The 16,754-nt window shown below is 48.1% G+C and overlaps 1 protein-coding gene across 1 annotated transcript; it reads left to right on the forward strand.

Annotated features, from left to right (window-relative positions):
• Positions 1-265: 265 nt before the first annotated feature.
• On the forward strand, positions 266-856 carry LOC140265111 (olfactory receptor 14J1-like). The gene has a single exon (XM_072360992.1). The coding sequence runs from the start codon at positions 266-268 to the stop codon at positions 854-856; it is 591 nt and encodes a 196-aa protein (XP_072217093.1).
• The last annotated feature ends 15,898 nt before the right edge of the window (positions 857-16,754 follow it).

Consider the following 16,754-nt stretch of genomic DNA (forward strand, 5'->3'; position numbering starts at 1 on the left):
GCTCTTGCTGGGCATCTACCTGGCTGCCCTCCTGGGCAACGGCCTCATCAGCACAGCCGTAGCCTGCGACCGCCGCCTGCACACCCCCATGTACTTCTTCCTGCTCAACCTGGCCCTCCTCGACCTGGGCTGCATCTCCACCACTCTCCCCAAAGCCCTGGCCAACGCCCTCTGGGACACCAGGGCCATCTCCTACGCAGGATGTGCTGCACAGCTCTTTTTCTTTCTCTTCTTCCTAGCAGCAGAGTATTCCCTTCTCACCATCATGTCCTATGACCGCTACGTTGCCATCTGCAAGCCCCTGCACTACGGGACCTTGATGGACAGCAGAGCTTGTGCCACCATGGCAGCAGCTGCCTGGGGCGCTGGGGTTCTCAGTTCCCTGCTGCACACTGCCAGTACGTTTTCACTGCCTCTCTGCCAAGGCAATGTTGTCAACCAGTTTTTCTGTGAAATCCCACAGATCCTCAAGCTCTCCTGCTCAGAATCAAGTCTCAGGGAAGTTGTTTTTATCATTTTTAGTATCAGTTTAGGCTTTGGCTGCTTTGTTTTCATAGTGGTGTCCTATGTGCAGATCTTCCTTGCTGTGCTGAGGATGCCCTCTGAGCAGGGACGGCACAAAGCCTTCTCCACGTGCCTCCCTCACCTGGCCGTGGTCTCCCTATTTGTCATCACTGCCTTTTTTGCCTACCTGAAGCCCCCCTCCATTTCCTCCCCACTCCTGGATCTGACAGTGGCACTTCTGTATGCAGTGGTTCCTCCAACACTGAACCCTATTATCTACAGCATGAGGAACAGGGAGATCAAGCACGCTCTCAGGAAGGTGTTGCAGTACGCACTATTCCAGGTTCCATAATGTGCACATCTTCCTTACATGATTCCCAGTGATGGTTCTTTATGTTTTATTTGTGTTTGTATTTTTGATTTTGTGTGATACAGTACTCTGCAAATGTGTTGCAATATATTTCACTACTTCTTTCCTACCTAATTTCCATTTTCTCACTCCCTGAGCTCATGTAAACATCGAACCAGATTCCCCGAATACATTAAAAGATATTTAAAAGGCTTTCATGAAAAGAGAATTCCTTTTGTCTTCTCTCCTCCTACCTTGTCTGGGTCTGGGTGAGGTACAGCCACAGGCAGCATCACAACGTGCTTTTTTCATTCCTGCTCTCTTTACTCTGCCACAGTGCTCTTAATAAGGCCTTTCATTTGTGCTGGCCTGAAGGTCTTGTGTGTCTCACAACAGTCCTGTTTTCTCTACAGCAGCACTCTGGGGCTGCAGTCAGTAGCTGGCAATATGAACGGCTGTGTCAGAGCTGGTCTCCTTGCTGGCACTGCTGTAACAAGAGGGCCCCTTCAGAGCAGGGCCAGAGAACTGGAGACCTCTTTCAAAGCTGCTGTAAGGAATATAACTCAGGAGCTGCTCCCTGAGAAGACCTTGAGATCTTCCGGTGCTCTTCACTGCGTGACAGGGACAGTTTCAAGAGTCTAAATGAGATCTGTAAGGGACTCAGGACAGTGCTGTGCTTTAGAATTTGTGGGTTGAAGTTAAGCTACTTACTGAGACAGAGAATAAATAATGCATAATCATTATGACAAGTACATGTATATTTGTATTTGCACATACACACCTGTTATATATATGGCATATTTTCACATATAGACAATATATGCTGTTGCAAACATATATGCATAGATACTAATATGTATGCATATAAGTTTGCAACTCCAGGACCTGTGGCAGGGGTTTTAACAGCCACAGGATTCACTGTAGGAGCTGCTGTTGGGCTGTTGCAGGAGCGCATCTCACTGCCATATCTGGAATCACCACAGAACCTGTGACAGAAACTGGGGCAGCCACTAGGCGGCTTCGAAAGGTTGGAGAGAACACATGGCTGTACCTGCTGGCACAGCGCACCTCCCTTGGCAGAATTTTCTTTCATTCTCTTATCTCAATATTTGGAACAGCTACAGGAACTGCAGCAGGAGTGACTGCAGAGCTCATTATGAGGGCTGGAGTGACAGTGGGATCTGTCCAGAGCTTGGAGCAACCGTAGGACGTGTAGCAAAACCTTGGAGCTGCCGCAGAATCTGAGCCAGGAGTTGCAGATGCTGCAGCACTGTCAGCAGATCCAGCTGTCTTCCCCTGGAGGATGCTGAAGAGTGTTGAACATAGCTCAGTAGGTGTGGGCCACCTGCAGTCATTTGCGCCTTTTTGGGATTACCAGGGCCACAGCAGACCTTCCCCCATATTGTACCAGTTTCTCAGGATCCTGCAGTTGCTCAGAGATGAAATTCCAAAGCCCTGGGGGTGCCCATCGCTCCAGGCAGCTGCCCAGACAGTCCCACATCCCCTGCCATGCTGAGCCATCTCACCTTGGGGCAGATCTCTCAGTGACATTCTTGAATAATTGTTTAATCTGAGACATAACCTGAAACACATTAATGGCACGTAGCAATGGGAACGTGCTGGTTTGAGCATCCCATGAACAGTCGAAATCCTCAGGAGCTATTGTAATTGGCTGTCATGTTTTCATGAGTTTTGTTTACTGTTATTCCACATCATAACATCGTGATGTTATGCGCACTCGGTGTTAATGTGTTAATGCTCCATTTCCGGTTACCTGCCCAGAGGAGGAGAATAACTGCATTCTCGTGAGGACTTTGTGGTCAGAGATGAGATGTAACTCCTGACAAGGTCACCTGATTGGGCTTTTCATCTCAGCGTTCTTCTCCTTCACCTCTCCTCACCACTGCCCATCCCAAATGTGTGCATCACTTCTATATCAGTGTAAGGTCTTCAGCTGTTTGGACAGTCTCTCTCTTATTATGTTTGATTCATTAGCTTCAGCTAATAATACAAATACTATAATAAAGCTTTTATTAGCTGTAATTTAGTGTGTTATCTTGCATCCCAATACCATATTTAGTACATTGTTTTGTTTCTCCTCAGAGCATTGCCGCTGGTTTTAATTATTTTGGTTTCCCCTGTATCCCCTTTCTGGAGGCGTGGATTTTGTGAAATCCCTGCACCCAACTAGTCACAGAACTGGGCAGAACCAGCCTGTAAACCACTGAGAATTGTACAGAGGAAAAAGGGTTAAGAGGAAGTGAGTTTATCTGCACTGACATGAGAGCAACCTCACCGTAGCCTCATGAGCAGAGCAGAACTCTCATAGTGAGAGAGAGAGTTGGGGTGTCATGGTTTTGTGCTGTCAATATTCTACATCATGACATCATGTGCGGTATGAATCATTAACTGAGGGTACAAATAGTGGTAAACTGTTTTGGTGGTATAAGAAAGTGTAACAGAGGGTATGTGGAAGTGTAACAGAGGGTATGTGGAAGTGTAACAGAGGGTATGTGGAAATGTGGAAGGTTCATGCTCCAGATCTGTGGAATGGCAGCATCCCGAGTACTCAGCTCTTGGAGGAGAACTACATATCCCAGGGGACGACGCGGCCAGAGACGAATCACCAGAGGAGGAGGACACACATATAATCTCGCTCCCAGGCTGGAACGTCCTTCTTTTCGCTCTGTCTATCTCTTTGGAGCGCTCCATCCCTGCTGTCTCCCTCTATCAGCAACGTTCCAGCCTGTTGCCTAGAGATCGCAGTAGGCCCCCGGTTCTCGGGGACTCTTTTTCTCTCTTTCTTTTTCTCTGCCTTGTTTGATATAGTAGTTGTAGTTATATTGTATCATATTGTGTCATCTTGTATTCCAATATTATTCGTATTTAGTAAAATAAGTTCTTTCCTTAGATTGCTGCCATTGTTTTTGTTCATTTCCCACCTTCTAGGGGCAGCAGCCTCTATCACGGGTAAATCTAGATAACCCGATTACATGCATGCATAACCATATGATTTTAATGATGGTTAAAAGTTAGTTAGTAGGGAAGAAAATTAAAAAGGATTTCTGTAAGCCAGAGACTGCAAAAGCAGTGCTACGAAGTTTTTCACTTAGACGTTGGTGAGGTGCTGGCACAGGCTGCCCAGAAACACTGTGCATACCCCGTCCTTACCAGTGTACAAGTTCAGGCTGGGTGGCACCCTGGGCAACCTGACCTAGAGCCTGACCTCACTGTTGGCCGCAGCAGGTCGTTGGAAATAGGTGACCTTTGAGGCCCTGTTTACTGAAAGGACGCCACATGGTTTCCCCAGAGCCTTCTGTTCTCCAGGCTCAACAAGCCAAAGTAACTCCGTCTCTCTCCAAAGGATACGCTCTTGATGCCGGCCTTACAAGTCATGTTCCTGATGTCCAAGTTGTGTGCCCATCACATGCTAATAGTGTGGTGCCAGCCCAGGGGGTCAACAGGAAGGACACAGACACCAACATAAGGGATAGGCTTCTTTTACTGCCCATTACAATAGCATACAAAAAATAAAGCAGTGTCTGTAGTCAAAAGCAGTAAAGGAAGTAAGTGAGGCAGTGAGCCTAACCATTGCTACGTGAGCTCAGTGATTAAGATACATCACCAGCTGACCCAACACTTTCCCATCACTCAGATCCACAGTCACTGGGGAGCTCCATTTGCAATGATGATATGGAGAACCTCTCCCAGCCATGGGGAACTTGTACAGCAATGCATCCATCTCACGGATGAGGCATCCACAGCCACTGTAAGCAGGTCCAGCCTTTATACCACTGAATAAACCAATCTAGGTAGCAGTCTGGGGAAATACCTGGTGCCCTCCTTCTCCTCTTGGCTTTCTCCACAAAGCCTGGCCAGGGTTCAAGGAGGCACAAAAAGACTTGTGCTGTCCATGGTGGTGTACCACAGGCCTCTTTGGCAAGACTGTCTGCCCCTCTGCAACATGCTCTATCCAGTACCTAACATGACAGCAATGCTCCCCTTCGGTCGGACCTGCCTTTGTCATGGAAAAGCAGCGTCACAACACACAGGTTCCAGCAGCCCTGGTGATGTCACTTACACTGGGACTTTCTTTGCCTTCCTCGGGGCCGCAGCCTGTGAGTTTTCCCGGCTTCGCACACTAACCAGCCAAAGCCTGCCATGCTGCATGGATGTGGTCCTTCCAGGCAGCAGCTCTGCTGTGTGTGAGCAACTGCCTCCCTGCTGAAGGACTCAGAGCAGGAGCTCACATGCAGGCAACACCTTGTGCACATCTGAACTGAAGCAGAGGGATCCCAGCTCCTGAGGGTCTGTGGGGAGCTGAATCCCATTTCAGCCTCAGGGTTTCCCTCTACGGATGAGACGCCTGCACTGCCTCAGCTGGATCACTGCCCGACATAGGGGAAGACCAACCAGGGGAGCAGACTAAACACCCATGATTCTGGAAGAAATAGTCAGAGACTTACTAGTCCAACTGGACTGTCACAACTGTCCAGATGAGATTCACCCAAGAGTGCTGAGGGAACTGGCAGAGGTGATAGCCAGGCTACTTTCCATCATCTATCAGTGCTCTTTGTTGACTGGTGAGGTCCTAGAAGACTGGAGGCTTGTCGCTGTGATTCCCATTTACAAGAAACATTGTAAGGAGGATCCGGGGAACTGTTAACCTGACCTCGGTTCCAGGGAAGGTTATGGAGCAGATTGTCTTGAGGAACTTCATGTGGCATGTGCGGGACGACTGGGGGATCAGGCCTAGCCAGCATGGGTTCCTGAAGGGCAGGTCCTGTTGGACCAACCTGATCTGCTTCTATGATCTAGTGACCCATCTGCTGGATGAGGGAAAGCCTATTGATGTGGCCTACCTAGACTTCAGCAAAGCCTTTGACACTGTCTCCCACATTATTCCCCTGCAGAAGCTGGCAGCCCGTGGTTTGGACGGGTACACTCTTGGCTGGGTAAGGAGCTGGCTGAAGGCCCGGGCCCAGAGAGTGGTGGTGAATGGAGTTAAATCCAGCTGGTGACCGGTCACGAGTGGTGTTCCCCAGGGGTTGGTGCTGGGGCCTGTCCTCTTCAACATCTTTATTGATGACCTCGATGGGGGCATTGAGTGCACCCTCAGGAAGTTCGCAGATGACACTAAATTGGCTGGGAGTGTGGATCAGCCTGGGGGTAGCGAGGCCCTACAGAGGGATCTGGACAGGCTGGAGAGCCGGGCTGAAGCCAATGGGATGAGGTTCAACAAGACCAAATGCCGGGTCCTGCACTTTGGCCACAACAAGCCCAGGCAGCGCTATAGGCTTGGGGCGGAGTGGCTGGAGGACTATGTGGAGGAAATGGAGCTGGGGGTACTGATTGATGCACGGCTGAACATGAGCCGACAGTGTGCCCGGGTGGCCAAGAAGGCCAACGGCATCCTGGTGTGTATCAAGAATGGTGTGGTGAGCAGGACTAAGGAAGTCATCCTGCCCCTGTACTCGGCATTGGTGAGGCCTCACCTCGAGTACTGTGTCCAGTTTTGGGCACCTCAGCACAAGAAAGACATGGAGGTACTGGAGCAGGTCCAGAGAAGGGCAACGAGGCTCGTGAAGGGCTTGGAGAATCAGCCCTACGAGGAGAGACTAAGGAAGCTGGGGCTGTTTAGTCTGAGGAAGAGGAGGCTGAGGGGAGACCTTATTGCCGTCTGCCAGTACCTGAAAGGTTCTTACAGTGAGAGTGGGGCAGGTCTCTTCTCACTAGTGACAAGTGACAGGACGAGGGGAAATGGCCTCAAGTTGCGCCAGAGTAAGTTCAGGTTGGACTTTAGGAAACACTTCTTTAAAGAATGGGCAGTTAAACACAGGAATGGACTCCCAGGGAGGTGGTTGAGTCACCGTCACTGGATGTGTTTAAGAGCTGTTTGGATGTGGTGCTCAGGGATAAGATTTAGCAGAGGGTTGTTAGAGTTAGGGTACTATGGTTAGACTGTGGTTGGACTTGATGATCCTCAAAATCTTTTCCAACCTGGGTAATTTTGTGATTCTATGATTCTATGAAGCTTGGCAGCTTCTGACCTGATAACCCATATCCAAGAACTTGTTCTGTGCAGGGTCTCACAAGGAATGAGCAAGAGGGGACCTGACAACCAACGTGCAAACCAGCTGCTGCTGCTGGCCTCTCAGAGGCACTGGCAGATGTGAGCCTGAAAGCACAGACCTCAGCCAGAAGCCCAGGGATGGACTATCAGCAGTTGCAGGATGAAGTCACTGCACATTCTGATGAACAGCCGTGTGCTTCCTGCTGGACTGTGGGTTTCTGAGAAACTCCAACCCCACCAGCTTCAAAAGAAGGACAGACAGTCACTGCATGTCCTTTATTTTGTAAAGTTTACAGAGAGCCTGGTTCAATATGTAAAGTGTGTATGGGCTACACTAGAAAGGTACAAACAGAGTAGGAATTGATTTGACTAATGTTTTAGTGAAAAACATAAGAGTACATATATATATAAAGAATAATTATGAATTACACATATAAAATGAACAGAACAATCAATAAAAGAGAGCTTGATTCAGAAAAAGGCTGCATTACATGTCATGAATTCCAAAAGATGGTCAGTTCACAGCTTTTGAAACACATTTAGTCATCACTTTCCTCACTGCATCCTTGATCTCCCTGTTCCTCATGCTGTATATAATTGGGTTCAGTGTTGGAGGCACCACCGAGTACAGAACTGCCACCATCAGGTCTATGGCTGCGGAGGAGACAGAGGGGGGCTTCAGGTAGGCAAAAAAGGCAGTGATGAGAAACAGGGAGACCACAGCCAGGTGAGGGAGGCATGTGGAGAAGGCTTTGTGCCGTCCCTGCTCAGAGGGCATCCTCAGCACTGCAAGGAAGATGTCCCATGTTAAGTCATTTCTGATGGAAGGCAGAAGGGAGTGGCTGCAAAACAGGGCCGATGGCTGTTGGTGAAATGACTAAAACTTCTGTTGGATGATAATGTGCCCATGAGAACAAGTGCTGAATTCCTCTTGTTTCTTTAATCTGTAATTGCCCACCTTTCATTTTCTTCTGCTTTTTTTTTTTTTTTTTTTTTTTTTTTTTTTTTTTTTTTTTTTCTAAGCCTCACATTTCCTCTTGGGGAATTATCTGCTATGTTCTCTTTGCTGCAAGGAAGCATGATACCAATCATTATCTGCTATGTACTCTTTGCTGCAAGGAAGCATGACACCAATCATTATCTGCTATGTACTCTTTGCTGCAAGGAAGCATGACACCAATCACTGCAGAAACCAGAAATAATTACTCTGAAGTCAAACACAAATTCCATTCAGCTTTTGGCCACCTGTATTCTGAGGCAAACTATTTAATAACATTGGTTTGCCCCCTTGGGAGGTTACTCGAGATGATTTTAATGAGGTCTCAGTAGATGCTTAACAAAAGTCTATGCCTGACAAATGGCAATGATGCAACTCAGTGCTTGAATTTAAGTGTGTTTAAATTGGCTCTGCTGTGCATTATTAGAGTCTCGAGGTTTCTCTCCTTGAAGTTAGCAGCTCTCCAATTAGGCACCCAGGCTTGACTACGGCTCTAATGTAGGGGACAGCAAAAGACTGCCCCAAAGGAAATATGGCTTAAGGTGTCAGCACATTTAGCCACTGGTGCTGAGCAAGTCACATTAAGTCCTGTGTAAGTATTATACAACATAATGCCTTTGTAAGCTTTGATTTGTAGCTCACTTTGAATGCTAAACAACCAAAGACTTATCGGGCTACAGGCCAATACACTTGGGAATGTACTTCAGCAAATGTGGAGGCTGAGTTATCAGCACTGGGTTGTTAAGAGCAGGCCTGGGATTTGACATACCAGTAGGCAAACAGCCCCCACACAGAGTGGAGGCCCAATCTGAGGTCAGTCCCAAACCAGCACTGCTTGCCCAGTGGCACAGCAAAGTGCTTTGGAGCTAAGGGCCATGGATGTGACATCGCCCTCCCATGCCTCTCTGTCTTAAAGAACTTCTTCCTTAGACCCAGCCTAAATCTCCCTTCTTATACTTCTCCTTATGATCAGTTCTAAGATATTTTTCATCAAGTGAAAGGACAATCATAGACAAATAAAACTATTACATCACCCCCAAGCACTTGTAACTCCTTGGATTTGCTGGAGTTACTCTGCCCAGCAGAGAATACCGTGATCATCATTAAGGAAATGGAAGGCAAGCTCCCCAGCACAGCAAAGTCTGAACCACAAGTCCAATTGGTGACAGGAGGACAGCTGGCCTGGGTGATCTTGGAGGTCTTTTCCAACCTTGGTGATTTGTTATGATTCCATGAGTAAATCGATCATTCATTTCAGTTACAAAGAATATTTTTAGTAGAATCACTCCAAAATCATTACGTGAATACATAAAAAACCCAACATCCCTCACTCTGAACACAAAATACTACAAAGACACTTGTTGTCATGGTTTTGTGGTGTTGCTGTCAGTATTCCACATCATAACATCATGTGCAGTATGGATCATTCATACTCCAGTTCCGTAGAATGGCAGCATCCCGAGTACTCAGCTCTCAGAGAAGAACTACAAATCCCAGAGGATGCCGTGTCCAGAGATAAGTCACGGGAGGAGGACATCTATAATCTCGCTCCCAGGCTGGAGCTCTCTCTCTCTCAGACTCTCAGGGAGCGGGAAGCGTTCTGGCCGTGTTGCCTAGAGTTCACAGTAGGCCTCTCGGTTTTCGGGGACTCTCTCTGTTTTGTTCAATTTATTAGCCTCAATCATACTATATTATATTGTGTTATCTTGTATTCCGATATCATATTTAGTAAAATAAGTTTTCCTCCTTAGATTGCTGCCACTGTTTTTTTTTTCCCTTCCTTTCCGGAGCCCTGGGGTGGGGGAGGCCCTACGGGGCGGCTGCCCTGTCACGGATACAGGTAAATCTAAGTAACCCGTAAACATTCATTTGGTGGAGAATGAGAGCAGGAGCTGCTTCTTTTTAGCTTTTCGAACGAATCATCCCTCTTTGTTCTCAGAGAACTTTGTTAGCTGTGTTGTCTTCTCATAGCTGCTCACTGAGAACGTGACCTTGAAATTCCAGATGAACTGTCAACATTCAGGGGTAGCTGTACACTCTGAGCATTGCTATCTTGCTTTTGTAAAGAAAACAAAGAGATTCTCTTGCTCTCTCAGAGTGCAGCTAGCTGGCTCTGACTTTCACAGTGTCTGCTAGTTACCACCAGCTATGAATCTACTCTCCATTCCAGCTGCTCTGTTTAAGGGATTGAAAGCAATTATGATCTTCTCAATGTATTGGCCATTTGTCCATGCCATGATTTATTGTTGTGGAATTGCCTCTGTTCCCCTGGGAGTTTTCCTGTGCTCAGCCATGATGATGGCCCATAATAGGGACCCATAATATTATTTCTTTTTGAACCCTAAGCCATCCTCCTTCTCCCACCTGCCCTCCTAAGACCTCTATCAATTGTTGGTATCTTGGTTTTTAATCTCCTTTTAAATTTTTACTGTTTGGAACCAATGTCTGTGCCTCCATGTCCTCCATTTCTGTATACTCTCCGTGGCCAGCCCCCCCCTCTCCCCCCCACCCCCCCCACACACACACATTAATTTCAGCAGACATGGATGAACTGACAGACTGTAACTGTCCATGCCAGACAGACCCTCTCAACATAATCATGAGACACCTAGCGTGGGTTTTAGCAGACGCTATAAAGACCAATGGCAAGTCCCACCAAACCTGAGGTGGCTTGAAGTGAGTGTTAAGGAGCCATGGGTTCATGGCTGACAAAGGAGCAGATGGCAAATACAGAGGAGCAGACGGCAGAGTGCCAAGTGGTGGAAGAGGAGCAGATGGTGGATTGCCAAATGGAGGAAGACCCCATCACTTGTGCATGGATCCCACTCTATGTTGTCCTGGTAAGGACAGCAGGGGGAGGCATCAGGGGGAGACGAGCTGTGCAAAAGGAGGTGAGAGCGAACATGGAGCTGCATCTCACACAGGAATGGTTCCATGGCAGGATGGAAGCAGGGTGTGGTGGGTGGCACATTGCTGAGTGGCTTCTGACAGTACTGCACTGAGATGGGGGCCCCCGATGGCTCCTTTCTTGTCAGGGAGAGCCAAACATTCGTTGGGGACTGCATTCTGTCCATCTCGTATAATAGGAAGGTGCAGCATTGTCACATCCACTGGCGGCAAGACGCCAGCATCCACAGGTTCTTTCTGACTGACAGCCGAGAATTTGACAGCCTCTACGACCTCATCACCCACCACCGGGAGACGCCGCTGTGGTACAACAGAATTGAGATGAGGCTGACGGAGCTGGTGCCTCAGTCCAACCCTTTCAGCAACACAGACTGGGTGCCACGGGATGGCACAAGAGGGACCATGCCAATTCCCCTGGTAATTTTGTAAGCGGTGTATGTGGATATGCTACCAATGGATATAAATCCTCTACTATTCTGTTTCTAGCCCTTGAATCTTGTAGTATCCGTAGCTCCTCTACAGTTTTCTAAACTCTCATTATTACTTCAACTACTAACATCATATTTGAGTCCCACCTCCTCCTCTCCAGAGGCTTCTGGTGCTAACGCTGGGATTTCGGCTTTCCTAGATATCTGCCGATGAAGGCTCTTTTCACTTCCCTTGCCCTGTCCTCTCCATCGCCCCCTTTGCAAGTAGTGCTCTTTGCAGCAGCAGTCTCTGACCCCAACTCACTCTCTCACTCCGAGAGTTCTGCTCTGCTTGCAGGGGAACGGGGCAGGGGTGATGCTCTCATGCCAGCATACATAAACTCACATCCTCTTTAACCCTTTTTCCTCTGCACACTATTCCACTACTTGTGCCCTCATTTACACTTCCACATACCCTCAAGCACACTTGCATATGCCATTAACAATTACACTTTCTTATAACATCAGAACAGTTTGTCAAACAATGCAGTTCTTCATTCCCATAAACACTTTTAATACCGTATAACTTTCCCTTAACAGTCTGTTTTGTTCAGTTATAAACACCTCGCCACAGAACCAGCACTGACTGACCCACATCCCTCACACACTTCCTCACAAGCAGAACATAGTCTTACAGAACTGGGTTGACACTCATTTGTCGGGTGGAATGTACACCTACCCTATTCCTAATCTATGGAGTTCAAACTCCCGTCTTCTTACATACAAGCATAAAGTACAAATGAGTGGACAGACAACACAGAGTCCTTCACTTCATATATCTCCTGACATTTCCCTCAGGTGGAAGGAACAGCAGATCAGGACTCTGCACTCACCCCGCAGCTATGCAGTCTCTCACTCACACCACAGTCACTCTGAAATTTACATCAAAAACCATGATTTATTATTTAACCTAACCCATAAGATCACCTCCAAAGGGGCAGCATGGATGGCTGTACCCAGAGTTTGACGTCTCCTCACGACTTATAGGTTCCCATTACCATACACACACATGGTCCACCTATGGAGGGTTCATGTCTGTCCCCGCAGTGGTCAGGTGAGGAAGGGAGTCCTTCTGAGAAATCTCAGGGTGAGCCAAAAGTGTCTCCCCTCTCAGCTGGTCCTGCAGCCAAACAGAGCTGGCCCCATCCGTGTCACCAAATTGACTTGTGGAATCAAACTCTTGAACCCAGTGTTAGGTTATAAAGCAGGGATCTGTTTATTCAGTGCCACATATTCAATGTTTCCTATAACTCATTTACATAGTGTTCGTCCCTCTGGGAGGTGCACTGTGCCAGGAGGTACAGCCCTGTGGTTACTCCAACCCCTCCAATGAGCCCAGTGGCAGCTCCAACTTTGTCACAGATCCTGTGGTGATTCCAGTTCCAGCAATGAGCTCTGCAGCTGCTCCAACTCCCACAACAGCCCAACAACCACTTCAGCTCCTACAGTGAACCCTGTGGCTGCTAAAACCCCTGCAATAACTCCTGGACTTGCAATAGATATGCATACGTGTCAGTATCTATGCATATCTGTAGGCAACTGCATATGTTGTATAGATGTGAAAAGATATTAAATATATTATATATGTATAAATACTTTTGTCATAATTATTATCCATTTTCTCTTTATCTCAACCCATAAACTTTAAACCACAACATTGCCCTGAGTCCCTTACAGATCTCCTTGGGATTCTTCAATCTGAACCTGTCACTCAGTGAAGAGCACCAGAAGATCTCGAGGTCTTCTCAGGGAGCAGCTCCTGAAGTTTATTCCTTACACCAACTTTGGAAGAGGCCTCCAGTTCTCTGGTCCTGCTCTGAAAGGGCCCTCTTGTTATGGCAGTTCCAGTAAGGAGACCAGCTCTGACACAGCCGTTCATATTGCCGACTACTGACTGCAGCCCCAGAGTGCTGCTGTAGAGACAACAGGACTGTCGTGAGACACACAAGACCTTCAGGCCAGCACAAATGAGAGGATGTGAGAGCACTGTGGCAGTGAAAATAGAGAAGGACTGAAAAGAGCACGTTGTGCTGCTGTCCGTGGCTGTACATCCCCCAGACCCAGACAAGGTAGGAAAAGAAAAGACAAAAGGAAAAGTCTATTTTGAAAGCTTTTTCTTTGTCTCTTAACCTATTCAAGGAATCTGGTTCAATGTTTACATAAGCTCTTCGAGTAAGAAAATGGAAACTAGGTAGGAAGGAAGTAGGTACATAACTTACAACAATTTTATTGAAGATTGCTGTGTAACAATTATATATATATTATAACAAAGATGCATAAAACATAAAGAACCACCACTGGGAATCATGTGAGGAAGATGTGCACTTTATGGAAGCTGGAATAGTGCGTATTGCAAAACCTTGCTGAGAGCGTGCTTGATCTCCCTGTTCCTCATGCTGTAGATAATAGGGTTCAGTGCTGGAGGAAGCACTGAGTACAGAATTGCCACTGTCAGATCCAGGAGTGGGGAGGAAGCGGAGGGGGGCTTCAAGTAGCCAAAAAAGGCAGTGCAGAGAAATAGGGAGACCACAGCCAGGTGAGGGAGGCACGTGGAGAAGGCTTTGTGCCCTCGCTGCTCAGAGGGCATCTTCAGCACGGCCATGAAGATCTGCATATAGGACACAACTATGAAAACAAAGCACCCAAAGACTAAACTGGCACCAAAAAAGAGAAACACAACTTCCCTGAGATTTGATTCTGAGCAGGAGAGCTTGAGGATCTGTGGGATTTCACAGAAAAACTGGTTGACAACATTGCCTTGGCAGAGAGGCAGTGAAAACGTACTGGCAGTGTGCAGTATGGAACAGACAACCCCAGCACCCCAGGCAGCTGCTGCCATGGTGGCACAAGCTCTGCAGTCCATCAAGGTCCCGTAGTGCAGGGGCTTGCAGATGGCAACGTAGCGGTCATAGGACATGATGGTGAGAAGGGAAAACTCTGCTGACATGAAGAAGAGAAAGAAAAAGAGCTGTGCAGCACATCCTGTGTAGGAGATGGCCCTGGTGTCCCAGAGAACGTTGGCCAGGGCTTTGGGGAGAGTGGTGGAGATGCAGCCCAGGTCGAGGAGGGCCAGGTTGAGCAGGAAGAAGTACATGGGGGTGTGCAGGCGGCGGTCGCAGGCTACGGCTGTGCTGATGAGACCGTTGCCCAGGAGGGCAGCCAGGTAGATGCCCAGCAAGAGCCAGAAGTGCAGGAGCTGCAGCTGCCGCGTGTCTGCCAACGGCAGCAGGAGGAACTCGCTGATGGAGCTGCTGTTGGGCATCTGCTGTTCCTGGGCTTGGAGTCCTGCTCAGAGTGCAGAAGATAATGACAAGTCCAAACCATTCTCAGTGATAATCCTTCTGATATACTATATAAGGTCTCATTTGCCTTTGGAAAATGTTCATTTAAGTCCAGAATCAGAGTTTATTTTTCATGAGATTCACTATTCTTGAAGGAGTAGAGGATTAGTGAGTACTTAATTTCTTCTCATTTCCTAATCCCATTCCAGCCTCCTGGATATTTTCCTGTTTACTCCACCTGCTCTTTGAGACCTCAGCCCCAGCCTCTGTGCACTTCAAATTGTCTTAGAGAAAGCAGACTGTTTGCAGGACAAGTGGACTATTAATGTCTAAAGAAAAGAACTATAATTTAAACTGGCTGTATCCTTTTATAATATTTGGTAGTCTCAGAGCTGTGCTCGAATTTGACAGCCTTTTAGGTTTCTGCTGCCCATCCTTCCTGCCTTCCCTCAGGAAAGGAAATGGAACATCCCTGCCTTTACTCTCTTCTTGCAAAGTACTCTCACAAACATCCTGTTGTGCAGTTGAGCTGTGATCCCCTGCCCCAGGCAGCAGCTGTGGCAGCACAAGCCCTGCCGGGGGGCTCCTTCCCCCCACACGTCTCCCCGCAGCGCCCTGGGCAGCTCCCCGGGCAGGCTGAGTGCTGAGCCTGGCAGGCGGCAGAGTCCCATAGCCGGCACACAGCCCCTGGGGCACAGCAGGGACCCTGCTCTGCAGGACAGCCCTGGGCACCCGCCTGCAGCCCCGGCTGCACAGCCTGCAGCCATGCTGGGACATTCAGTCCTCAGGGCTGTGCTCTGACACTGCAGCATGGAAGCCCTCAGCTAAAGCAGAAGGCTTTTTCCACAGTAAAGAAACACGCAGTGCCAGAAGCCAGATCTGCTATGGCATGTCCCTGATTAAGTTAACCCTCTATGAAAACCAGCTGCATGGTCTGCAGTGAGACTTACCGTGTTATGATCTGTGTGCAATGCTCCTGCAGTGAGCTCACAGCCTGCTCACACCTCATTCATCCTGTAAGCTCTCTCCCCTTTCTCTCCTCTCCTGTCACCTGCAGGCTGTGCTGTGAACAAGAGCTGCTCCTGGGCACAACTGTCTCTCTGCAGCACTGCCCTCTTGTATGAGCTCCCTGTGTCCCAGGAGCCTGGTCCAGCTCAGCAGCAGAGGATGTCATGTTTATCCTTCTCACTCATCTCCCCTGAGATGTCCCTGGCTCTTCTTGGCCAACAGCTCCTGATAGACAACAGCATCATGACTGCACTTTTAAATCTGATGAATAAAACACCAGATTTCCAGTGGTCAGTGACTAATTCCCGACATGTGGTGAGTCCTCCCAGAGAGTGTCTGCTAAAATAATAAGGGCACTCAGACAAGGTCAAGATATCATATAATCATAGAATCACCAAGGTTGGGAAAGACCTAAAAGATTATCCAGTCCAACTGTTCAGCTATCACCAATAGCTCCCACTAATCCATGTCCCTCAACACAACATCCATTCATTCCTTGAACACCTCCAGGGTCGGTGACTATACCAACCCCCTGGGTAGTCCATTCCAGCTCCCAAAGTGCAGGATGTGACATTTGGTCTTGGTGAACCTCATCCCATTGGCTTCAGCCCAGCTCTCCAGCCTGTCCAGAGCCCTCTGTAGGGCCTTGCTAACCCCAGAGAGATCCACACTCTCAGCCAATTTGGTGTCATCTGCGAACTTACTGAGGGTGCACTCAATGCCCTCATCCAGGTCATCACTAAAGATGTTGAAGAGGACAGGTCCCAACAATGACCCCTGGGGATCACCAGCTACGTGCACAGGTAGGCAGCCAGGCAGGACATGAATATCTGCATAGAAGGAGACTCCACAACCCAATTGGTCAGCCTGTTCCAGTGCTCCGTCACCCTTACCATAATGAAGTTCTTGCACACAATTTTGCAGTATTTCCTATGCTCCAGTTCCTGGCCATTTCCCCTTTTCCTGTCTCCACACATTACTGATATGAGTCTGGCCTCACTACTTTGTTCCCCACACCTTAGATATTTATAGACCTGGATCAGGTCCCCTCTCAGCCTTCTTTTTTCAAGGCTAAACAGACCCAGCTCACTTAGCCTTTCTCCATAGGGGAGATGCTCCAGTCCCTTCAACATCTTTGTGGCCCTCTGCTGGGGTGTTTCCAAGAGGT

The sequence above is a fragment of the Excalfactoria chinensis genome, unplaced genomic scaffold (genome assembly GCF_039878825.1).
Source record: "Excalfactoria chinensis isolate bCotChi1 unplaced genomic scaffold, bCotChi1.hap2 Scaffold_68, whole genome shotgun sequence".
Lineage (NCBI taxonomy): Eukaryota > Metazoa > Chordata > Aves > Galliformes > Phasianidae > Excalfactoria > Excalfactoria chinensis.

Coding starts and splice junctions, on each gene's coding strand:
- LOC140265111 (XM_072360992.1), top strand. CDS start 266: ATGTCCTATGACCGCTACGTTGCCATCTGCAAGCCCCTGCACTACGGG.